This window comes from Micropterus salmoides, unplaced genomic scaffold (genome assembly GCF_014851395.1).
Source record: "Micropterus salmoides isolate LMB-PRFRI ecotype aquatic unplaced genomic scaffold, ASM1485139v1 Ms_hic_scaffold_23, whole genome shotgun sequence".
Classification (NCBI taxonomy): Eukaryota; Metazoa; Chordata; class Actinopteri; order Centrarchiformes; family Centrarchidae; genus Micropterus; species Micropterus salmoides.
In genome coordinates, this window is record NW_024041484.1 from 18,984,845 (window position 1) to 19,011,622 (window position 26,778).

General features: G+C 41.0%; 1 protein-coding gene across 1 annotated transcript in view; it reads right to left on the minus strand.

Moving 5' to 3' along the window:
- sema3c (sema domain, immunoglobulin domain (Ig), short basic domain, secreted, (semaphorin) 3C) overlaps positions 1-26,778 on the minus strand; it is a 41,670-nt gene that overhangs the window by 4,757 nt on the left and 10,135 nt on the right. The window contains exons 3-15 of the mRNA XM_038739144.1: positions 16,873-17,033; positions 16,125-16,187; positions 12,000-12,119; positions 9,364-9,454; positions 7,755-7,874; positions 7,498-7,640; positions 7,299-7,413; positions 6,660-6,729; positions 5,542-5,686; positions 4,823-5,045; positions 1,973-2,061; positions 926-964; positions 528-685 (exon numbers count right to left, since the gene is read on the minus strand). Of these exons, the coding sequence (XP_038595072.1) occupies positions 528-685; positions 926-964; positions 1,973-2,061; positions 4,823-5,045; positions 5,542-5,686; positions 6,660-6,729; positions 7,299-7,413; positions 7,498-7,640; positions 7,755-7,874; positions 9,364-9,454; positions 12,000-12,119; positions 16,125-16,187; positions 16,873-17,033 (1,537 nt within the window). The remainder of the gene's footprint in view (positions 1-527; positions 686-925; positions 965-1,972; positions 2,062-4,822; positions 5,046-5,541; positions 5,687-6,659; positions 6,730-7,298; positions 7,414-7,497; positions 7,641-7,754; positions 7,875-9,363; positions 9,455-11,999; positions 12,120-16,124; positions 16,188-16,872; positions 17,034-26,778) is intronic.

The window sequence follows — 26,778 nt, forward strand, 5'->3', positions numbered from 1 at the left end:
TGTGTTATGTCTAGACGGAGGGAGGGAAACAACAAAAGCAAAATCAATGACAGGGCTTCATTGAAGTCGGTACTGAAGGATTCCAGTCATGTGATCTTTTTGCCATCACATGCTGTGAGCAGCTCTTTTCTGTTCTTATATTTGCCCATATTCAATATAAATGGGTGTGGTACATTGATTAGTTTCATATTTGTTGCATTACTGATTAATACTACTTTGGTTGCCTATTGGAGGCCCAACATCTCACTAGATTCTCATTGCAAATTTGGCAAAACTGAACACAAGTGAACATAAATAATGTATACTATTCAAAACTCTCCTTATGCTGATGTTTATTTAACACATGAGTAAGTTTTGAATAGCTGGCTCTTTGAATTGTGCCTTAAAGGCTCTTGCATAGTTTTTTTCTACACTGCCAAGGGAACAGTTCTTGGTGGACACTAAATCTTTTTGTGTGAAATTTAAATACACTGAATACAGGCACAAAACCGCAGTTATGAACCCTAAAACTTTAAACCTTTGTGTACCTTTTGCCAGTGGGATAGAAGCGGGAGCAGCTGAGTCCGTCCCAGGCGCAGTAGGGGTCCCTGGCAAGGCAGCAGTCAGCGCAAGCCGAACCGTAAGCTTGACAACGGTGCAGGGAGACCTGCGAGACCCCGAAGTCTGAGCTGACGTACAGCTGTTGCTGCAAAGTAAACAGTTCAAATGTCAGCCACCCTGTTTGTCTTAATAAGTGGCCGGCTGACAGGAAAATGAGGCAGAGCGCCGAAACAATTATGGCTTATTATTTCCTTGACTTTGAGGCTTGTTATGCACAGGAGATTTTAGTTTTGAGCATTACATAGTAGGCCACAGACAATGAATAACATATTAAAACAATAAAACTGTCCTAAAGGAAGGAAAGCAAAGTTGGAAGGACACTTACTTTTTTTGAGGATATTCTTAAGTTTGTAACAGCTTGATTCTGAAAAATAGCACATAGAAGAACCAAGTTCAGAGCTTTTAGACATTTTTGCCATTATATCTATCAAAATTTATAGCTGGGAACAGTTTAGGGAAATATGCTTATTCGCTTTCCTAAGAGTTTATGATTAGATCAACACCGCTCTCATGTCTGTACGTTAAATATGAAGCTGCTACCAGCAGTTGGTTAGCTTAGCTTAGCATAACGACTGGGAACACAGGGGAATCAGGTAGCCTGGCTCTCTCCAAAGGTAACAGAATCCGACCACCAGCACCTCTACTCACTAATATACATGTTATGCCTTATTTGTTTAATCCTGGCAAAACCTTATATAAGTAACTTATTTAAGCTAGGCTACTGCTGGTAGCAGCTTCCTATCATACAGACATGAGTCTGGTGTTGACCTTCTCTTCTAACTCTGGGCAAAAAAGAAAACTGCCGATACAAAATAATAAAAAAGGCGCGTCTCACTGCAAAACTTCACGTTCTTTCTGAAAGGGGTTTAAGTGTGTTTTTCAAAAGCTGAGAACAGCTTATCACACTTTTCTTTAAGAAATAAAATAGTTATAGCCGAGAAAGCAATCACCTAGGATTACCTTTTCGCCAGATGTCCATAACTTTCTAGAATAAAAATATTCTGTCTTCTGAGAATAAATCTCTTCTGAGTGACAGGCTGCTATAGTCCAGATGCAGTGGAAGATCAAAAGAGCAATAGTCTGATCACAGGTTGATTATGCTTTTACTGATATAAGCCAAGATAAAACAGCATGTGCAAAGGTTCACTCGGGGCAACAACCAGACTCTTGCAGTATGCAGGCATGTTTCCCATCACTCTACGCTGCACTACACTGCAGAACATCCATCTCCTGAATGCCACCCTGCCTTTGTCTATCTGCCCCTGGCCTTTGTGTTGAGGTCCACGCACACCCTCCTCCTCCACGCCTTTGATTTGGGGTAAAAAAAAGGGATGAAAGTAAGAGTGGGGGGGGAGAAAAACAGACAGCTGACCTTAAACACTTCCAGCTCCTCCAGGATCAGATCTTCATGCAGGGAATGATTGCTGGGCAGCACAATCACTTTCTGTACTGTACCCTTGTCTGGGGGCAGAAAGCAGACATGTCATGAGTTGGTAACAACCATGTGAAACAGATATGGCTACACACACTCAACGAAGAATGCCCAGACGTGTACTGTCAGAGAAAATACAATACTGCTAGTGAAAAAAATAAACACCAAGTCTGTTTTCCTTTGCCCATGTTTGCTTTTGAATTAGGCAGATAGCCATGGCCAGTTTCCATAGCAAAATCAACTGTGGCAGGAGAGGGAATGGAAGCTCTTAAGCCCTCACAAGGGAAGACAAGGGCCATGAAAAGGGCAAAATGCAACACTACCATCATCAACAAGGCTGTTTTGTCCTGGGAGTCAGAGCAGCAGAGCAGGGAGAAGGAGTTACAGTAACAACTCCTGGAAATGCCTGATAAGAGCGTCTCCCTCATCCTTCAGACAAAGCAGAATTTTTGGCTCAGATATGGTTGGACAGCACTGGCTTTTCTTCAAGAATCCAGGCAGGAGAAACAGAATGGGGACGCTGCCTGATAATCCCGAGCAGCTGTGTGCGAGAGTCCCAGAGTGGCTTTTTGAATGCAAATGTGCACACGTCTGGACATGAATGCATGCGTAATGTGCGCACACACACACACACACACACACACACACACATTATTCTGTTTAACCACCCTGTTGTAAATGCAGAAACAACTGATATAGGTACATATTCTACACTAATGCTCTCTAAAGCAATATTTAATGCCATAATCAGTCTTAATATCTTTCTGCCTGTGAGGTGAGATAATGCATGTTCATGTTCAGGTATTTTCTAAAAACAAGTGACAATATAAGGATTGACATTTGATTAAAACAAACATGGTAGAGACAAGAGAAATGATCTCAACCCACCTGCAGGCTCTTTCACCTGATTCAATAAAAATGAAACCATAAGAAATCAAAGTCCTCTCCAATTTGTAGCATCATTTATGATAGATGCTGTGTCATGCTGTCACGTCTATCTTTTCAAATTTGCTACCACACCCACGGTGTAATCTGTTATCTGTTTGTCTGATTTCCAGCTGTGGCAATGGGACTCGACTCAACAATCATTTACTTTTGAAACACCTCACTGACAACTAATATGAGAGAAGGATTGTGTTATTGCTATTTCCCGTCATTTCGCTGGTTGGTTTCTATCTGACCTGCATGGTTACAGGATTGAGGTGACTGCGGCTGCTCCGTATCATGGTCATTAGAGCTAGACTGATACAAGAACAAGAAGTTGCAGAAGAAAGACTGAAAAGACATGTTTGAAGAGTATCTTTCAACTGTAAAATGTCCCACTTATTACATGCTTTGGACACAATTCTTTAAAACTATTTGAAGGCATCCTTATTAAAAATGTTTGCTATGTTTGTTAAATGACTATTACCCAATAAATATTTATCACATTCTTTACACTTTCAAATATTAATATCGGTCGTAATGCTCGAGTTTGAATGCAGGCTTTAATAATTTTAGATTTACTTGCAGTGAAAAGATATTCATCATTGTAATTTTATATAGTATCAATTTATTACTTTCTTTTTTTAGTATTTTAAAAAGACAGACTTTGGGATCTCCGTTTCTATTACCCTACCTGCAAAATGTTAACTCAGATTTTATATCTAAATGAAAAATATCTACAGGTCTTTTTGCATTGCATGTGGTAAGACACATCTCATTGGCTGTGCACATATGTTTTCTGGTGGCTTGTGGAAAGAAAAAGTGAAAAACAATCACCAGTTCAATGAAATAATTGCAGACTCACCTGTTTTTGAGAATCTCCTGATAATCCTTCGACTTTAAAACAATTGTTCAAGCAATTTGATTTACTTTGGAATCAAGTGAGGTTTACAGTTTTTTCTCAATTGCTTAAACACTATTTGCAGGCTTTTGGAGGGGGGGGGGGGGGGGCAGTATACGCAGTATGGAGAGGAGTAAGAGGTGAAAGAAGAGGAACAGTAGGAGTTAGAGGAGGAGAGAGGATAGGAGGAAGATGAGGAGGAGTAAGAGGAGGCAGAGCAGGAGTAGGGTGGAGGAGGAGGGGGAGGACGAGAATCTCTGGCCTGTCCCATACCAAAGACAGGATGCTGGGGCAGAATAAATAGCTGTTTGGTGTGTTGTACTGTACAATACATTAAGAAATAAAAAATATGTGCAAATGTTTACATTTATTTATTTTGTCATGTTCATCATGTGAAAAGATTGTTGAGGGTGAGAACCACAAGCAACAATACTTATAACCAGTTTTTGTTGCATTGTTTTGAATTTATCTCACCAGTGTGTAAGACTGTGTTGTAGTGTGTGTGTGTGTGTGTGTGTTTTTGAGGGCTTGTGTGTTATGTCTGAGGGGGCAAAGTTTGGTTTTTCAGCAAGATTGAATGCTTTTGAGTGGAGAGCTTCATTTTGACCTGAAAATAGGATGTTTGGGGAATTGGGTGAAACGTTGTGGATTTGTGTTTAGAGTTTTGAGAAAAAGAGGACTCATTTCAAGAAATGTGTTTAAGCAATCGAGAAAAACTGTAAAGGGAGAGTACCGTGAGGAAATATTCACTGACTTAAAAAAAAAGTATTGGATTACAATCACTTATTATCCCTTTAAATCAATTTCCTACCCAACCAAACTACTTCTAAAATAGGTACTTTTCAGAGGATATATATGAAATAATATAGCCATAAGAAATTATTGCTTCATAAGATAACAGGCTTTAAAAACCCTCAAAGTAAGGCGTGCTTTGCTAGAATCTGCAGAACTGTCTACATTCATACCTGTGCCCAGGAAAAGCACTTGGTAGTTGCCGTCTGCAGCCATGACCTGGTCCACTGCCACTGCTGTGTATTTGTAGTCAGTGTTGGTCCGAACCACCAGGGGTCTCCTCCCCACTGGGTAGATGGGGTTGAACATGACTGGATGATTCCGTACAAAGGTCACCACATCGTCTGGGAACTCCTTTGTTGTCTGGATGTCAGGTGTGAAGGCTCCACCGGGACACTGGAGAAACAAAAGGAAGTGAGCTATCGAGTTAAAAAGAACATCATTCTCATATCCTACCCCACAGGTTTTATCCTGCAAACACTTGTTAACATTATATCTTTCCACAATCTGCAAAAATGACATTATAGAATTGTACCGAGAGTCCCATTAACCAGGCTCAGACTCACCGCAAACACAAGAAAATAAGGAGGCACGATCTTAGCAGATACAGACAACCCCACACACTTCTAGTGGGTCATAAGTGATGACTGAGATGAATTATTTTTGTATGAGTCTACATGTGTTTTTTTTAAAAGGAAAATCAGACTCATTCTACCTGTAAATCACTGATGTTTCTTATTCATTTTTCAAGAGGCTTGTAATACAAGGTTTTTTCCCCCCTTACTTCTTTACTGGCTTGAGATGTGTATGGAGGTCAGGTTAAGATGAATATTTAATGTGAAATTTAATTAATCAATCAATCAATAAATAATTGGTCTAGAAATTCACTCACAGTTCCGGGCCTTGGATAAGGGATGCGCCCCTGGAAGGCTACCCACTGAAAGTTGGGCCCCTCTCTGTGAGCGAAGGGGCCGTTGAAGACGGTGAGGATGTCGGCCATGTTGTACACACACACTGCGGAGCCTTTAAACACGGAGCTGAGGAAATGCACACATTAATAAAAAACAACAGTGGAAACCTACTACACTCACAACCCCGGACCCGCCCAGCTTAAATATTTTACAGTTGTTTATTAAGATTTCTGTTTCTAAACATGTGTGAGTTATCCAGTCTGGGTGGAACTGCTGACACTCGCCCGTGGGGACGGCTCACCTATGTCCCCCTGCTGATCTGATGTGGTTTGGCTCAGTCATTTAAAACCACACTGCTTAACACATAAAAGAGGCTTTGTTGAAAAGGGGAGCAGAAGCATACTGAGCAAAGTGGAGATGAAGGAAGAAACACAGATAGGAATAACATAGAGCTAAGAAACCTCAAGGATCTCACTGTTTGGTTTAGCTTCTTTGAGCCAGGACACACTACCGTAACCTTTCTATGATCCTCAGGCAGATCGAGGGCCTGTGGCAGTGTCACCCCTGGTTAACCAGACAAACTCAATTAGAGATCAGAACAGATGAATCAAGTGACCATTCCTTCCTCTGAAACTGCCATGCAGCTTTGCTGACTGAGATTTTTGGCTGAATCAAAGTAATCAGTTTCAGTGTGTTTTTTGTTACCACAGAGGTTTAGACACTATGTGGTAAACCTTTCTTTCCTTCATTTCTTATGTCAAAGATCATGATGTTTAAATTATATTCATCATCATTTTAATAGTATTAGAAACCTTAAGGCCTGCTCAAATTGACTTGTTCTGTACCATAAATAAAGGACTTCTGTTTGGGATCAGAAGGAAAGAACATTAAAACGAAGGCCATATGGTGAAGCCACCAGGATGTTGTAATTGATAGTTTATCCTCTAACTAAGCTGTTCGGAAACATGACACACGATGTCTCTATGTAACAAGCCCTTTGACGAGCACATCCCCTTCCCGCTGATATCCAGTCAGTGATTAACATAACCACTGAGGCCTGCAGGAATGTTGCAGTTGGCTTCATCGATGTCGGTCTTACCTTGTGGATGTGAAGACTCCAAACACCAACAGGCCCTTGGGCTGATCGGTTTCCAGCAAAAACATACTTTCTGTAAGGGAAAACACATATGTGCACACATAGGCAAATGCACGTAAAACCTTCAGCAAATTCTTTATATTCCATATCACCTCATCCTGCAGGTCAGATTGAAAAAAGTGATGAATTACTAACTGCACATGCTGACAGATGGACTGGTCAAATGAACTAAATGGAAAAGCAGGTTTAAATGCTTTGAACGGGTGTTTGTAGTTTTCAAAGCTGAAGCTAAAAAAGACTGGAATAATGTGATCATGAACTAATACAAGGTAACCAAAAATAACAGAACAATTGTTATGAAGACTGATAAACGGCTACAGCCATAATCCAGACCAAACAAAGGAAGTTTCATGGATTGTTTATGGAGAAAGCAAAAGCTGGAAACATTGGAACATAAATAGTCAGCTTTCAGGAATAAAGATGGTCTCTGGCCACATATTTTCTGAAACACAGCGTTTGTTTTAAGCTTGTTTCATGGGCCATGAAATTAAAAAGGAAAATGGAAGTCACTCAACAAATAAAGGAAATGTATAACATGTAAAAAATACCACAAAAGTGTTCCTGTTACTTTATTTTACTTACCCAGTTCATCAAAGTGAGTTTCGGTGCCATCTTCTTCCAGAACTGAACACACCATCCTGGCCTTAAGGAAGGTGGTCCATTTGTTCACCAGACTCCGCTGTCCTCCAATGTCGTTCTGCAGACAAAAAACTGCACATAGCAACAAAAAACCACAAAACATACACTGCTGATTTATTTAGGCACAGCTAAAGGCACTCACTGGACACACTCTGGCCACCATGGTGTGGATATTTTTTGTATTTCCGCTGTTATCTGTTAGCCTCTCCCGGAAGAAAAAATACAGTTTGGCGTCATTGGGGTCTGTTCCATCTGGTATCAGGTGGGCGTCAATGAAGATCGGCTCTGAATGAAAGAAAGGAATACGTGGAGATTTTAACAATTTACATCAATAATTAAAAGAGAAAAAAATTGTATTTATGTACATTCAAAATTGTTAGAAACTGTTTGTGTGCTCACCACTAAGCCACTTTGAGTTGTGCTGGTCTGTCCTCACTGCATTTCTCTTGGTCAGGCTCCTGAAGATGGCAGCATCTGTCCCCATGAAATCTATGTACATGCCTGAGAACAGCTCCTGGTCTAGAGGAATGCACGCACACACACAAAACAAATCAACAATATTCTCACAGATTATGTAGAGCCTAACAAAAAAAGAAAACAACAGTACAACTAGAAACCAAGAAAATACTGAACCAGTCTCAGACAATTAAATAATTTAAATATTGTTAATTATTTAAATAATGTTAAGATTGTTCTAAGAATGGGTTTACAATCTGTGTGTGTCCTGCTGCTATTAAGAGACTTTATGCCGCTTCATGCTCATTATCATTCCTTTACTCTCACTTCATCATTTATCCATTCCTAACCATGTGTTTTGGAGGATGTGGGGCAAGTTTGGGAGGATTAAGGGTATGTGGCCGATATCCAAACTGGCTTGCTAAGGAGTGAGTGTTGACAGCACGACGGCCACATAGTGTTCAAAACACGAGGATGGGGAGATTATGCGCAAATTTTTCCAGACACCGCCTCTGATTGGTGCAGGGATGCTCGGAGTGCCGCATCACTACTTTGCCTTTGACCTCGACTCTATTTGGCAGAGCACCTTCCGCCCTACCCCTTTAAGTTATTCCACCCTCCCCTCTGGCTCCCACCCTGGGCATCTCTGAAGGCGCTCTCTAGCTGGCAAAGCGGCTGCTGACACGGCCATGCTCGGGTGTCAGAAAGCAGAGCTGAGGGTGCAATGTGTCGTCTTTAGTCGTGTCAACAGCAACCCAACACCCCTCAATCAGAGATGAAAGGAAAAAGAATGGGTGGAGCGGAGAGGGTGCGACCTGACCGGAAAGAGCTACTGTATTAGCCTCAGCTGGTCTGTGCTGAATGTGTTAAGTGAAGCTGACATTTGAATTCTCCTCTCTTTTTGTGCAAAAAAATCTAAATTCTAATAATACTGTGGCTATTGTGAATATTTTTAAAAATAGTAGAATTTAAATTTTGTATTTTATATTTATGGAATCAGTGTTTAAGCTTCAACCCTCTGTGTCTGCGTCTCCAATGGCAGGGGCTGTCCGACATGTGAAGGCCCACATTTATGTCATATTTGAACTACTGTAATTACGAATTTCCGATTTGTAAATAGCATTCATGTCAGCATCCAAGTCTTAATTAGGACTGGTCGTAGTCAGATATATCTGACTTTATAATATGGATGTCCCTGAAAACCAAGCAAAACAAATCTGACTAGTTTGACTAGCTTGCTAGTCGTTAACATGACAGTCTTCCCCACCTCTACCATCCATCCCATATGGTGTGAAAAATGACAGCAGCTACCAACGCCTTAACCAGCTGGTGAACTTTATGTTTGTCTCTCAGAGTTGAAGTGAACTATATTTAGTGCCTGTCCACACACAGATACTGCACCAGTCAAATTACACTACCAACACTGGCGCTCAGAACCAAAAAATTACTCCCCCTGGAAAACACAAATTCATTTCTATCTCTTTTTTTGGTAATTATTTTAAGGGGTTTTGAAGAAGAAGAAATCATGAATCTGTAGGTAGGAGGCACCTACTGAGCATGACGGAGACTGTATTCACTTTAGGGTTGAAGGAGCACCTCCCTTTTCCAGATTCAGTCCTTGAGTCAATGTGAAATACTTGTTCCTGTAACAGAGAAGAGAGGAAGTCAGAGAATTTGGAGACAGTTTTATACGATACATTATTCCACCTAGTGGCCTCTACCACAATAAATCTGCATGTATGACCATACCAAATGCCCCGCAAATTAGCCCTGCTCACATTTCCCACCCTTATGATTTTAAAGAAGTGCAAAAATGGCTTTGGCCTGGTCTACCTTAAGTGGCCCACGTGGGACAGTAAAAAGAACATTCCATTTAGGAGGAGAGGAGGAATTTCCCTGCTAATGTCTTGGATAGGCATCTCTCCATCTACATCCAAGGCTGCCAAGTTTCAACCAGATTGGTGGTGGAGTGGATGGTCCAAGTGCCTCTTACAGTAACCTGGGTATATTTTAGAGCTTCCTGCTTAGATCTGGCTCATGGTGGTGAAGTCTTTTGAATGGGATGAGAGTGACGTCAGCTGGGGAGTATTTTTCCAGGAAAACGTGTCTGTTGGCCAAGAGGTTCTGGAGGTGAACTAAATCCATCTGGTATGTTAACTTTTACACTGCAAAAAATATCAAGTTTAACAAGTAATTTTATGTTTCAATGATGTTTCGTTTGTTCAATTGGATGTTTGGCGTTCACTGTAAAGAAACATGTATGCGCAGAGTTGGGTACTAAAAGGCTGTTTTCACATACAGTTCATCTGCTGAAGTAGGAAAGGTTCTTAAATCTCAGTTAAAGATATGTAAGCCAATCAAGGTCAAATATGCAACTTATACAATATGTGTATAGTGTTAGGCATCTTTTATTATATGTAATATTCATACTTTCCATATCACACAAACGATTCAAATCCAAGAATTTTTATATGCCTTAAAAATTGTCTAGAGGGGATCTTTAAAAAAACAGTCTTCTTTCAACATGTTCAGCTGTTCGTACACATACATGTTTCTGAGGAATTTCGGACACAAGTGTAACTTCTCTGAAAAGGAATTGACTTATCACGCCCTACAAAAATTTAAAGACTGAATAAAAGACTAATTGGCTCAATAAGATAGACATTTATTGCAGTGTAAAATTCACTATGCGTGTCAGACACAAAAACACTGACATGTGCAAATTACCTGTCTGTTGCAACCATCCTAACAAGTTTCAAAACAACTTAATAGTCTGGAGCACGTTCTCAAGGCAAACGGCCACACTGAGCTTCCTGTCAGCATCCCGCTACAGCAGCATGTTATACTTAACAGATCCCTTTTCTTGAGACCTGAGAGATGTTTGAGCTTAGATGTTACAAACAGAGCAGTCTGCCTTTCAAACAAAAACCCCAAATGACAAAAGGCACTGCAGCGTGGAAAGAGCCTGGTAGGAAGCCCTTTCACTTTGCTTATTAGTGTTTGGAGTGAGTGGATAGTCTGTGGCTAAATGTTGTTCACTCAGTTAGCACTTTTCTCTTGGAGGGCTTCCCTGATATTACTTTCAGAACTGTGCGGCCGGAGATGAGGGCAGATCAGCCATAAATGGGCCCTCCATCCCTCACCACGGAGCTCCATTTTCTCCCTCTTATCCTGAGCATCTCTTGTCATGAGGCATCAAGCTGAGTACATGAAAACTTTGCTCATATAAAGTTGTAAAGTCTATTTTTTTTTTATCTTAAGGTGACATATTCTTTGACTGGAAGACCAGTCAAAGAATATACTATTGTTAGAAAGAAATGCAATCTGATGCTGCACTTAATATCAGGAAAACATAAACTGTGATGAGATTATAGCAATTTCATAAGCACTCGTTGTCATCCACTTCATACATTTCCACTACTTGTTAACTCTGAATCATGGTACTGTTGTACTCCTTCCAGTAGAGAGTGGTGTAAAGACGAGCTATCAATCAAAAACACATTATATTTAGTTTTGAACATCTAAACATTTATATAAAATCACATGAGGCATTTTTATGATTACTTCATCTCTCTTACAGAAAATTATTCTTTTTTGTTTACTTGCTCTGGGTGGCAGTATTCACACTTCTTTGATTTCATTGTGCTCAAGGGTGACATCAACACTAACAGTGTTTTTAAGAAACAAGAAACAGATATTTATAAATAACTGTCCCAACTAAGTAATTAGCACATGAATCACATTTATTAAATTAATTTAATGTAATTAAGTTTATTGTTTAAATAACAACAGGGGAACCACAGCATATTCTTCTTTAGCTCTTTATTTTTAGCTTTACAAAGCGTTCCATTGCCAAACCCCTTCAAATTATTTTAATCTTAATAATACTAAATCCACACATAAAGTATACATACATATAATTTAGGATCAGAGGTACTAGATGTTCTTATTTTTTCACTTATCGTGTTAATGGTGTGGTATCATTCAGCAGCCTGCATTGTATCCTGAAGTATTTTAATGGACTACCAGAGAGAAGAGTCTACCGAACGCTTGAACAATTTTGGTCTCTAGCTTCTCAACAGTTACAATAATGGCTGTATTCACTGCCAGGCCAATGTCCCCAAAACACTGTTTATAATGACAGGAGCTTGTATATTTAGTGAAGTGAATCTGTCATCGTGTTCCCACCTCTGGTCTGCGGCCCCTGTTCACGTATACACAGACAGGACTGTAGGCTCCGCTGCCACACATGAACAGATGAGTTCTGTTATAAGGCTGCACCACCCGGATAAAGTTCCCACAGCCGTGCTGGAAAATACGGATAAACAAAAAGAGACACATGAAAAGTTCAGTAGGTGAGAGACAACAATAAAAAAGGCAGCAGTGAAATGTTTGTTCATCACACTCAGGAGTTTTGCCACAGCCTTAGTCTGGAATGGCCAGTTACTTATGATAGCTAATGTTATGTAATGTTTGCAAAGATAAAGCACATTAGTGAGTCAGTTGCTAACTTTATGACTCTTCTTCACTTGTGGTACTGTTACAATAGCTTAGCATTTAAGTTAAATGCAAAACAGTAGTTTGGCATTCAGCATTATCTCATAACTTGTAGCCACAGTGGCCGCTGTTCAGCTGACATTACAGAGTGTCACGTAAAAAATAATTACTGTTTTTGTATTTTTAAAATCCCAGTTATGATTCACTGACACAAACGTAACGGGATATGGTCTATTTCCAGATATACAGCCAAGGTGAACAGAACTTGTTTATCTCTCCATATGAGGGAGTAATTCAAACGTATCTCGCTTGCTATGACGGTAATACATTCACATACAGCACAATCAAATAATCACACAGCTCACTGGTCTGGTATTAAGGCCAGTGGAAAAAGTGTGTCAGTGGTATATGTGATATATCAAGGTAAGGGAGATTACTGATCTCTCTCCATCTCTGATTTCACTTCCCAAACCCAAACGGCAGCAGCAGCAGTGCAGGATTTGTGGCTAATTAAGGCTGAGTTTGCAGAAAACCAGTGGAGAAAGGAAGAGGGGAGAGGAAAGAAGTGGGGAGGAGAGGAACACGTATCCAGGGAGCCGTCAGGAACTTGGCCATCACTGCAGGAATGGCAGCTGCTGCAGCTCACGGTTGGTGCACAGCTTCACTGAGAGCTATTGACGAAAAACAACTGAATTTTCACTGCCACACCCATCTCTGTTATTTTTCTCCCTCCTCTTTATCTCTCTCTGTCTCTCTTGCTTTCTCCTGACTTTTCACTTTCAGAGTGACATATACATACCGGTATGTAACCGCAAATTGTTTTATTTTCCTCTCATTTCCTATCCACACACACACACACACACACACACACACACACACGCCTTTGCGGCGATTTCAGATGAAAGTAATCCAGCCTCATGGCCTCAAGTTGAAGTGGTGATCACACTGAGATCACAAAGTGGCTTTTGAGCTAGCAGCAACCAGACATAATCAACCTAGTTGGTCTATATTTCTTCTTCGATGCCACCCTCCGGCGCAAACAATGTGCGGTTGTTCTCTGGAGCACTGCTTGACCACAGATTCTATCAGAGAAGAGGAACTTAATATGTACAGATGGGGAGGGCAACCATAAAAGAGGGATAGGGGGTTCTGATTCAAATGAAGAAACCCATGAGAAAGGATAGCAGCTTTCTGGAAGAGAGAAAATGAAATATACTGCCATTAAAAGAAACCAAGAGTTGGAAAAAGTGACCAAGAAAAATGGAAAAAATGGTAAGGCAGAAAGAGAAACTGCAAGTAAAAAAAAGGGATGACGGAAGGGAGAAGGGGCCATTGAGTGGCTCCACACAGAGATGGCTCACCCAAATATTTGTGGGAGCCTGTGACTCAGAGCAGCACAAATCACTCAATGACTGGAAACATCGTCTTCTCTATTTCGGCAACAGCATGTTGTACAAAACCCTGGCTCTATTACCCCAGCTGCTGTTAAGGGATGGAGAGATGGTGGAGAATGTAGAACAAACACATAGCGCTGGTCATATCGTGAGATCTTTAAACTTGTCTCTCTCTATTCTTCTGTACTCTGCAGCGTCTATAGGCAACTGTGGATTTACTTATTTCAGAACAACCCAATTAGCGGAGAACAGAGGCGGAGGAGGAATCAGTAATCTCAGTCCTTCTGTTTGTCTTCATTAAATCTTGTTGCAGCTAACAAGTACAGCTCAGAATGAGGCAGGGTTATGAAATCTCTGGGTCAATGAGATGCATCCCATTTGCAAGCAATGATTTGGGTTTATTTTTCTACGCTTCCACCTCAATCCTCCCACGCTTCAATCTTGTCCTCAAAAACTGTGCCGATGCCAGGAGGACTCCGGGCCAGTCGATGACCCTGTAGACATCTGCTGCCTGCTACACATGTGGTTGGACCTGACACGAGCTCACAGATGGGAGAGGGAAATCCCAGGAGGCAGCATGCACAGATCCGCTGCAGACCCACTTGAAGGAATGGAACAAGGAACAGCTGACAAAACCTTTAGTCTAGAGCGCGACCATCATGTCAGAAAAGCAAGAGGGCTGGTCGGATGTACTGTTTTTTCTAACCTGTCAGTTACAATTAGCAAGCTCAGTATTAGCAGCTACTTATGGGGTCCACAACAGTATTGTTGTAAGGGACACTGTGTATATGCCATCACTGGTGTGTGGCAGCTAGATATTCCTTTCCTCTGTTAGAAGATGCAGGTGATCAATTATGATTCTGAAATTACTTTACACAGACTTTTCCAACAACTTTGTCTTTATCATGTCTTTCTCTGTCTTAACACTGACTTTTTTCCACTTTCAGCAGAATATGTACATCAACCATGTGATATGTTGCAGTTTTATGTGTGCATACTCCTGTCCACAAATAAAAGAACCACCACACAGTCCAAAGTCAGTTTACCACTGTGGATCTGATGCAGACTGTACAGACCCAGCTCATCCTCACCGGAAAAATGGCTGTATAGGTTGATATTATATCACTTATGCACCTGTATTACGTTTTTTGTTAGGCCGGGACCTCTGGTGGCAGAAGAAGCCAGGTGACGTATAAAGAGTGATAAAGGCCGGAGGGGATGGGGTGGATGAGCCAATTAAACCCGGGACTTTCACTCAGGAGTGTAGAAGAAAGTCAAAGTAGGCATGTTTTAAGTTAAGTAATCTTTTGTAGATGACTTACGTCAAAATAAGTACACTGCGCACGTCACATGACTTATGCAGTGTACTTATTTGAACCCAAACCACAATCTTTTCCTAAACCTAACCAAGTAGTTTTTTGTAGCACTAAACCTAACAAAACTACCGCCGTTTCACAACGTATACCACACCTGTCACAGGACTCACCAACACTCGTAAATGTCGTTTTGACGAAAGGTCATAAATGTTGTTTTACTTTCCAATGGTCGTATACATCGTTATATTTCGTTGTTTTGGGACACTTGACAATCGACCTATTTGGTCGTTTAGGTATGAGGACGTGTTGACAGACCAGGTGTAAGATAGTTTAGTCCATTATTGCCACTGCTAGCAGTGATGTGGAATTGGGCGAGAAAGGAAACAATTGGGACAATAGCAGTCTTTTAGCTAGGTGATGATTTAGAAAGATATAGCTGGTAATTATTGATCATTATTGTGAACTCATTCTATACAAAAATGTGCAATTGCCTGTGTTTTGCCACTTCTGTGCTTCCCTTATTATTGATTTTTAAACCCAGACTATGCAACTTTTGATGAACAGCACTCACTGTGGCTACAAATAGCAATTCATGGATCATGTTTAAATGCTAAGTCATTGCAACAGCAGAGAGAAGTGAGAGAAAGACAATTGAGAAGAGTTATAATGTCAGCCAACTGAATCAGTATTGTCCATTCATACAGCGATATTCCCCTAAAATGTGTCCATTATACAGCAATATTCACCCTGAATCTTGCAAACATTGGCCACCATAAGCTACAGGTCATACCAGACTAAGTAAGGCGGTAGAAGCAAAACCCTCAGTTGAGCATGAGTATAACATTTACCTTTAACAAAACAGACATAATAACACATAAACACATATTAATGTGTAAATTCTTTTTCATATTCATTTACACAAAAAATATAAAAGGAACTACAATCTGCAGTAGCTGTTTATCATATTTACCAAAAGTGTGGTCTTGAAGATCAAACGTAAGTAATTCATCAGACATTATCTCTATATCTCTAGTCATTTATTGTTTGTTATTATGTAGTGGTTAAACTCTAAAAGGCACCAAGAAATTCAAGTTAAGTGTTCTTACCGTAGGGTCCTTTCCTGCCATTTGGCATTCCTCTATCTTGCTTGTAGACGCAGGCCAAAACACCTAGTGGGAAAAACAGAAAACCATTTAAATAAGTGACAAGAGGGGAAGTGAGGACAAACAGATTGAGAGAGACATAAGACATGCATATGCCCACGTTGAGTTTTGATCATATCCTGTTTGCACAGACAGAAATCACAGGGAACGTTTGTGAAAAATGAACAAAACAAATGTTTTAAAAGTTTCAGGTTTAATAGAAGTGTCAGTGTCAGTGATTGCAGCCAGTAACCGTCTGTGGAAAATGTGTGTGTTTTCAAACCCGGGAGAGGTGTTCAAAGGTCTAGCTCGATGAATATATCAAGCAATTTACTTGGAAAAAATGGATGCGGTGCAGAACTCCCTAGGGGAACCTAAATGCTTTCCCATCTGTTTATGCATTTCATGCCTGTCAATTACACTGAAGATAACTCCTTCACTGCATACCGAATTAGCTATCAGAGAGCTCCAGCCTTTTTATGCCTCTTTTGAACAACCCTAAAATTGTTCTGATCGTGGCAAATGTATAGTAATTTGCATATCATTGCACAGATTAGGATAATACCACTGCAGCAGTTTTATGATGTGCCTGACATTCTGTTAAATTTAACAAACATTTTATTTTCTCCTTTATGGGAGCAAGACAAAAAAAATGCCAGCATTGCATTACAACAATGTTAATCACAGACCCTAATAATAAACATCTGCTGACCTTAAGCGTGCCATGGGTGATGTTGTTGATGTCCATGGAGAGGACATGATCTTTGCAGCCCACATACATCCTGTCCTGGTCCTCGTCCATGTGCAGGATCCTGTAGTCCATGGCCTTATCGGATATACTGTAGTGTTCAAAGGACTGTGAGGCCTGCAGGTCTGAGAGATACACAGAGAGAAACATGGCTAAGGAAAACATACAAATAAGTTTATTTCCAAACTGAGATGAGAGACGTTTTCTCCTATTTCTACTAAATTAAACTCAAGAATAACAGCTACACACTAGCCCACATAATATCTCTCTAATCAAAACGAGAGCTCTCCAAATTATGGATGAACCCAGAAGTTTTAGGAGTGATCTCAAAAGAAAACTCAGATTGCTGCTCAGATTTTATACAGGCAAGACATTTTGTGCAACTTACTGTAGTTTATGACATTTAAGAAGTTTAGCTTCTTTAGTTAAATGAAAAGGGGGTTTTTGTAGAGAAGAGGCTTTGAAATACAAGTCAATCAAAACAAGTATGGCTTTGCTATTGGTACCAAAGTTGAGATATCATAGACATTCATTTCCATGGACACTCAGCCCTATACATTATACTGTATATATATAAAACTTGTAATCACGTCCCATTTGATTAAACTGCATTGTTTAGGTACAAGTAGCACAGTACACTGCAAGTTTTTTGTCCAGGCATATTCAACATCCTCAATACAACACAGTCCCTACTATAGATGCCATTTTGGAAGTGCATTTTGTGTGCCAAATAGCATTTTAGTTTTTTATCAAATACAAATGATCACAAAACGATATAGAATTAAAATTCTCCCACTTTCTTGAGATAAAAGCAGATGAATCTGAATTATCAGAATGCTTTATCTGAATTATTCTGAATTATGAACATTATCATTATTGGCTGAGACACTTAATGAACAATTAATAAATTGCGCGTGAAATTGATCTCGCAATGATTTGTTGCTAAAGAGATAACTCATATTTCACCTAGCTTGTATCCAGTCAATTAAAGAGAAGCTGTGACTACATGTTCAGGGGAAATGCAGTATATACGGCAATGAAAAAGTCTTCCCGCAGAGTATCTTCTACTCATTAAAAGTGCGCATTGTTCACATACACGGAGTAAACACTCTCAGACAGTTATTTTCAGCCTATTTGCTCCAGAGATAGAGAATTCTCAACCATACCATCAAAGGCCCTCACTGTCTAAGCCAAACTCATGCATATTTATCACTTTTTCAATCTGCACTGAGAGCAGGGGGTGTGGGGGGCAATGTAGATCTACACCCTCCATTTCCTCCCCTCCACTGACCCTCTTTGAGCTCTCTTTGTATTCACTCCTCTAATCAACAAACAGGTTGCCTGTGCTTTGCTTCAATGCCTTGGGCTAAAGTCACATTTTCCTTATTGTGTGACATACGCTTTTGAGGCTGGGCCCTTTTATCTTGGAGTAAAGTGGCTTTTCTGTGGCACCCCTCACTCTGATCACAGGCTGTTGTTTGGCGCGTTCGCCACGTAAAGGCTGGAGTGTTTAACTTTAAATAAAGACAAGTTAACCACTTCAGTCACAGGCAAGTTTCCCACGACTCTTCACTCTCAACATCCACCATGTTTAGGTAAATTGCCTTATATGGTTAATGTCTTCAAGTTAGAGCAGGGTATTTTTGAACATTGTATCCTATGTGGTGAGAGCATCATCTGGCGCCTAATGAAGAACATACACACAAATACGACTCTGTTTTTACCTGACTTTCCAGAAACAAAATTAAGTGAAACGCGTCCTGTCAAGCAGAGAAACTTCTAAAAGAGAGATCGCATCAGCCAACTGCTTCAAAGCTGAGGCGATAGCATCGCAGAAAGCATCACAGAGAGCTCAGTTTAAGATGTGTGTGGCTTAAGATGTTACTCGCCTTGCTCTGCCAGCGTGCGAGCCACCAAGGGTGAAACATTCACTAAAAGATAATTAAAAACATGCAGGGCTCCAATTTCTGCCAAAAATATCAATTTTATACATCTTCCCAAAATAAGGGCTTGGAGGTGATTCAGCAAAACCTTTTAGACCACAATACTCAACCTCATTTTTACACTTGGAGGTAAATCCTAAGTTAAACACTCTTCTAGCTGATACTTTTTTCTGGATCTTAAAAGGTGGCAGCTGTCCTTAAACACACAGCTATTTACAATGGAGGGTCTGGAGAAGAGTTTTAGTTTTACAATCGTACATTATAGCCTACACAGGCAGAAATAATCTCAGTGGTTGAGTTAAATCTGACTGGGTAGTAGCCATAGAACCACAGCTTTTGAAACTGGGGTGAAGCCCTGTGAAAAGAGCAAGAGGTGAAAGAAGAGGTTATGAGGCATTCTTTCTACCAGCTTAAAATGCAATAGCTAGCTAAACCACAGTCTTAGTTCTCATAGGAAAAACTGTTTATTGGACACTAAAGCTAGCTTAGGAGTAAGATAAATGAAAATTTGATTGAATAGTTCATTAACAAAATGACTGATATTGTAGGTCATTGTGACTTGACTGGTGTCTGCTGTTAAAGATAGCGAAATTTTTTGAATTAGATGAGAAAACATTAAGTGCAAAAACACTCAGATTAATGCTTCAGATGTTACAAATGTGTAATAATTTTAGTATACATCACAAAAACACCATTAGTGAATTATCACTGGTTAATTGAGCCATAGAAATTTAAATATATCTATTCTAATAGAGTGCTCTGTCTTTTAACATGAGGCTTAGTTAATTTACTATATTTTTAATGGCTTTTCAAGTTTTTATAATTTGTCCTTGTCCTTTGTTTACACCCCCCGCCACTAATTGTCTTCAACACAACGACACACGCCTGTCTTTTTAGCTGCAGCATCCCTTGAGAACATTCCACAAGGGGAACAAATTGTTCAGAGGGGTGTGGTGTGGGGCGAAATAACTGTTTAATGTTATGGTGAACTTTGTATTGTTTTCTCAGTAGGGGGAAATATGAGAATTTCATTTTCCTTCGTGAGGGTGGAAGGCCAGTTAAGCCTATTGCTGGCTGAGACGGGACACAGCGAGGGTGTGTCACATGGATCCAGCTTATTCATTGAGAGACACACAGAAACCCTCTGGAGCCCACATACCATTGGATCCAGTATCTTCTCAGTGCTCTGCTTTCTATTTCATACAAACATATGAGTCATGCCTGCACTGCTGCAGCATTGTGGACCAACATCAAAAGTTCATATTGCCAGATGGTGCACCTGTTCTATCAGGGAGAGGGGGGCTGCTCTGAACAATCGTCAAGGTTTTTCACAACGGGTCATTCAATATATGCAGTGGGACCGAGTGTTTACAGAACCAATGCCAGCTCATAACCTTCATATGAGGTCTTTGTAGACTGTGGCTATTACTAGTATTGAGTCCTAATTCCTTCCCTCAGTGGCAACTTATGAAGTTATTTGACAGCACACCCTCACAGTTTGTCATTCTTGACACCTTATTTTGAAAATGTGTGCAATTTATCAAAACAGCAAGCAAACATTGGAGCATGAGTGGTTTTTGTTTTCGTGTCTGTGATGAAGAAATCCTTTAGACCACATGTGGTTCGTTAGTTCGTGAGTTTATATGCATTCCTCATTGTTGAGATCACACAACTTCCCCAGAGGGAGAGTGTCAAAAGTGTTTGTGGACATCATTACTCAGGCATCGTCAAGCAGCTTGTTGTGAACAGTGTTGTGTTTGTGGATACTGAAGGATAAGACAACAGACGATAGAATAATTAAACCAGTCCTGCCTTGTGAAAAGAAAGAAGATGATATTAGGGATGATATTTGGTGAAAATATACAAAGGTGGGGACTGCGAACTTAATGGTTGGACTGGGAAAAACTGAGGTAATGTGAGTCGTAAAATGTCTTGTTTTGTCTTTCTTGCTGCTGTCCTCATTACAGGTGGAGTGAAAGAAACTGAAAAAAGAATATAGAGGAAGGGTTTGAGCATTGACAGTTGGTGGGTTTTCTATTATGTATGAGGGCAGGTGGGCCTGCACCTCCCTGCGGACCTCACAGCGGTCTCCAGTGTCCTGCCTTTGACTGTGGGCTTTGACCCATAGTGTCAGATTGGTTGGATAGCAGACCAATGGTGATACAATCGACCCTGATCCGTGCGATGGACAGTGGGTTTAGCGGAAAGGGCAAGGTGGCGACTGGAGAGCTGAGACATTTTCTGTCTTTGATGTGTTTTTTTGTGTGTGAAGTGGTCAAGCGGAAGCAGCACAAAAGCCTTTTGTTGGGCCAGAGGTCATTCAATATTAATCAGCAAGTTGCTTTCGTTGCTGCAGAAGAGATCGTATTAGTGGGAAACATTCCCCATATGGATGGGCTGCATCACAAAAAAGAGCTAGTCGATCAAAGTTTTCCTGAAACAATTTGTTGATAAATTGTTGCCTAGTTGTCAGGGCATTGTAAATGTTCAAATTTCTAATCTAAAAGTTGGCTTACAAATTGAGATTAGATCCATACATTTTGTTGGGTTTTGGACTTTTGGTTGGACAAAAACTCATTCAGAGGTCTTATTTCATTACTGTTTTGACATTTGGACTAAATTATTAAGTGATTAATTTATACTAAAAACAATCAACAGTCCTAGGTCAAAGTCTGAACTGCAGAGGTAGTCTGGTGTTGTGTCTGAAATTGTCTTTGTTTCAAAATTAAAAACAGCCCTTTGGTTTATAACAACAGAGTGTACTTTTTGTTTGTGCTGTCACTACAGACTAAAAGAAAAGATATCTGAAACTACAAGCTGTGATCATTGGAGCGGCTAACTCAGCCTTCTGTAAACCGTAAGAGAATTGATTGTTCATGGGCACAGGCTCCAGGGTAATAACCTAGAGAGGCAACAAGCTACTAAGTCTGACAGGGTAAAAAAATACTTCTTTTATGTGACTGAGCCAAAAAAACAAGTAGAAATAGAAAAACAATGTGGGTAACAGGAAGGGACATGCCATTGTGTCCCTGTTTTTATGGCAGCAATGAAAGTGCAAAGAAGATTTGCAGTGCTCACTTAGCTGACTAACCTTTTTTTCTGTTGTGATAAGGAAAGGAAAGACAACCAGCACAGGGAGGCTTCACTCAAGACTTTTTGACAGACGTGGCCTCCAAAATTGTTTGCGAGAACAAATAACCAAGCTTTATAGCAATGATTGCCAGCAGTAAACAACGCTTCCATGGTTCTGTTTAGGGATGCCCATACAAGGAGTGTTTTGTTGTAATGCAGCATCGTAAAAATGAGAGATTCACAGTGGCTGGAAAGTATGTGGGATCTTTATGAGAGAGGCAACTGTATTTTCGGATCGCCCGTGACTGAGGCTTTAGGAGCCGGTGCCAACTGACTGAGCTGGTGTCAATTCAACATCCTTGGGGTCAAATTTGATGGGAGATAGCAAGAGGTGGGAGAATGTGAAAGGAAATGTGGAAGGAGAAAAGTGGTTTAGACAGAAAAACACAGCTGTGGTTTATAAGATCCCCCCTGCTGCTTGCCAAATGAGGGAGTCACCTCATGAAAATCCATCTGCATAGACTTTTCAACATGAAAAGGTGATAAAATCAGCGTGGAACAACAATATGGGATTATTTTGTCAGAACATTAGCTTATCCCTTGTGAAGCAGGGATGAACAGCTTTCACAAAATTGACTGGGGATCTGGAGTGTCAAGTTTTTTGATTAACACCAGCATCTGAACAAAGCCAAAAGGTCCCTGCACCTAATTAACACTTCAGGGTTGGACAGTAGGCCAATCACAAACCAACCTTTGGTGTCTCCCATGCAAATCAGCCCTCATCAATTTACTTGTACCTGAAAGGATGGTGTGAATAAATTAGCTCAATGCTAATGAGTCTTGCTTTCCATTCACTTTAAGGGGAACCTGTTCTGCGGTTGTCAGGGGCAGCCAGTGGGAGGAGCCCAATAACTGGTCTTGATAAATATTGAAGCACAGGCTTACACCGCCCCCCTTGCAATTCATCCATCCTCACAAAATGGAGTGGGTTTCATCAAGGAGGCCTGACTTCAAACCTCGTGCCAAATACCATTGCTCTTTGTCTGGACAATACTAAGAGCTCTTCAGGTTCAGTTCTGGATGGCTGCACTTACCTAACACAGCGCTGGCCCACTAACACATACTGCGCCAGTAAGAGATTTTATCCTGGCAACTGACGGGCCCCTCTAGAAAAAAAAAATGGCTGTTGCCTGAACAGGACTGCCATCCACTCTCCTTGGGGACTACCCTGATGGTATACAGTAATGACTGGTGCCGTATACATATGTCAGAGGGGAAGTTAAGGTGTCGTTCCAGGGCATGGAGACCACCCAGGACGTCTTGCGCAGGTTGACAGAGTCGTCCGATTGTCTGTCCAACAGGCATACTCCACATTCCCAGTCAGGCTGTGCTCAGCACTCAAAATGCAAACAGCATGCACAAACTTACTGTCCTGCAACTACTTGTCTTGGACAGAAGCTAGCATTTGCTCAGACAGGGAAGACTTAATATCTAATAATGCCTCATTAGTTTTCCGATTGTTGTCTGTCACCAATTAGATATATCCAGACATTCGTAATGGGAATCACATGGCTGGACAGAATAACTGAGCTCTTATGTATGCCTTCTTTCACATTGGCTTCTCAAAGCAGACGCTGCATCTAAATATGACATGTAAGCCTAGAGTGTATTTTCTCCCTTGTGTGTGTGTGTGTCTGTGCAGAGTGATGTTATCCAGCACCAATGTCAACTGCCGGTTTCATTGCACGGCTGACCTGCTAAGGTGTTGGCTAATATTCCCTGTAGGAGCTGAAACTTGAGATGCCAACCTGTCCATCACGCTGTCCCGCCAGCCAGCTAGTTTGCGTTCCCAATGCTCTAATTAGCACCTGGCCTCCCGTTCACATGTCACTGGCAGACGCTCCTTCACACAGAACCAACCAGCCACCCCGCCTCTTAGCTGTGACCTCTTACCTGCCCACATGAGGAATCTCTAGTTACTGCTTACCTCCAACAGTAAATCTCTGTGATTTTACTGTCACAGAGGCTCTAGTAGAGACTGTCAGAGCAAGGGGAGGCTTGCAGCAGATATGGGTCAGAGGATTGTCAGAGTTGATGTGTTTACTAGTCATGGAGGACTGCCAAAGGAAGAAGAAAAAAGCTGAACCAGGTGGGACTCCTCTCTGCTATCTTCAAGGCTGAAAGGCTGTGTTAGGTTAAAAAAGCTATATTTCCTCAGTGACATGATGTCATTGAGGTTGAGGGGTTGTGGTGTTGAGTGAAGGTAAAGATTTGCTGTGAGGGCAACAATGGCAAATGCACCTGTTGAGACTTTTGCAGTTGACTGTGGGCTCCAGGAAAAGGTTATTTAAATACTCTTTTTATCCATGTGCTTAAAGAAAATCCATACAAGTCATAAAATATTTTCAATAATGGGAAAGGAATCCAGAGATAGGGAATGTCTTTTATACCCCTGCAATGTTAAGCACTGCTCAGCTGATAAAAAAGCTCGAATATGCTCTAGTAGTTATTGAACAATTTAATAACCTGAACACACAAAATACACTACACAACAAGGAAAGGAGTACAAACAAACTTGCATAACTCCATAACAATAGGTCATTAATTTATGATGATGCCAACCTCCGACCCGAGGATTTTCCATTTGACCTTGGCTATCCATATAGAGATAGCATCTTTGTTCGTATCGATTGATTACCTTTCAACATGTTGCAAGGGAGGAATAATAAAACATTCAACAGGGCTAGCAAGGTCAGACACAGGAATGGCTAAACACAGAGAGACAGACAGAGAAAAGCAAGCTGACAGAGGAGCTGTCAAACATCTCACATGCTGTCAGCCCCAAGGCGGTTTAAGCTGGAACTTACCACACTCAATAAAGCTCCTGCAGAAAATGTCCATGCTGCAAATCAAGCAATTAGATAGACGTAGGACACAGAGGTCTGGGGGAAATGCACGCACACACACACAAAGAAATAGTTTCGTTCACGCCATGTCTACCAGTATTCAGGCTTATACACACATATGCACTGCTAACCTATAGCTATTTCCAGCATGTCTCTGTACGTCCTTGTTGACAGCTTTGACAGGCCTATGTTTGCCCTGGCAATAATTCACAGAGCATCACTGATTTTACTTCACATGCTTTATTATGTTTACCACAGGAAAGTGGAGATGCTAACGTGCAGGTCAAATGTAAAATAGAAAAGAATTCACCTTCAGGCACAGACAAAGACATCCCAGTCTATGTCTATTTTGACCTTTTGTTGACCCCAATGATGACACATGCCGTGACCCACCCAAGCCTGGGGTCACTGGATTATCATGATGTTCATTAAAAGCTGCAGCAGGCAACAATTGAACACACAACTTTTGCGTCTCTCTCAGCTGCTTGTATCACTCCCCTAAGCCCCTCCAAAAAACCCCCACAAGTTCATATGGCACCAGAAGGTGCCGGTTGCCCTGCAAAACCTCATCCCCAGCAGGGCTTGCTCTCCATGGTGAAAGCCTTGCCAGGACTCCAGGCTTTAGAGGTAACTGTGACGCCCGCAAAAATTATTCCCCACTGTCACCATGCCTCTTTGCCAGTCTTCGATACGAGTACCATGGCATTGAATGGCATACTGAGCCCGAAGCTCCATGTGGAGCTGGGACATGATCACACAGGTGTTTTGTACAAAACACAGTTGCAGTGTTGTTGGCAAAAGAGATGTTGAATTCGTCCATTGCTGGTGGTTGTTTCTCAGCCACTGCCGCACGCTGAAGATTCTGAGCTTGACTGATTAAGAGCATGCGCGAGGAGGGGGGCTGCACAGCGTGGTGTGCACAAGCCGTGATTGACACTGCGCTAGAGACTGCTCCCAGCTCTCATTGGTTGTTTTGATTGGGTCGCAGTGGATCCTTGCAAATGCCATTAGCCACATTTCTTTCACAGATTGTCTGTCTCATGTACTACTGCCAGTATCTAGTGAGGGTTACTTACTTACTGAACCATCAAGCCTTTTAAAGACATTTCCATAAAATCCTTAAAGTGTAAAAGTTAAAGAAGAGCCTGTGCGTCAAATTATTCTTCCTTTCACTCATTTTGGTTTTAAATGAGACATTACCTTGCAAGAGGTTTATTAATATATTTTGGCTACAGAATACAGAGGCAGATCTTCTCTCGAAGGAATTCAGAAAACACAGTTCTGTTCAGATTGATGAAAATAGTCCTGCTTTTGTTGGGCTTCTGGTATTTGAGGTATCCACTTAGCAAAGTAGCTTGTAGTTTGTTTCATAACTTGCAAAGCTGGAAAACCACATAATTTTAACAATGATTCAACAGAAAGTTTTGCCACTGAAATGCAATCAAGTCTAAGGAATGCACATTTAGGCACTTACCACGGACAAACATACACTCTTTGTCCCACAGTGACATATTTACGCTTCTGCAAACCCTCACCACCAAGTAAACATCCTTAACAGACTGACGTCCAACTACAACGTAGGAACGGTCTCAGTGCTGTATGAATAATGGGGGGTGGGTGGAGGTAGTAATGAGGCATAATAAAAGCGAGGAGGGATTCCTGGTTCCTGGTCTCCACGCTTGGTTCTGGTCAGGCTGTGAACGAAGCCCATAAGGCTCCTACCAGTGTGAGGGAGCGCTCATTAAACTACAGACCCCGTCTTAATCAATCTCTCCTATGTTCCAGCCAGGCTCTCTGCCAAACGTATCCAAATCTATATTATCCACACAAAAGCATGTGCAGGCCGCCCCTCACTTTCAAATAAATATCTTTGACATACATGCTGTGTATATTTCTAAGTTGTATTGAATACTGGAGTTATGCAAGAACAGGGTGAGACCACTGATGAG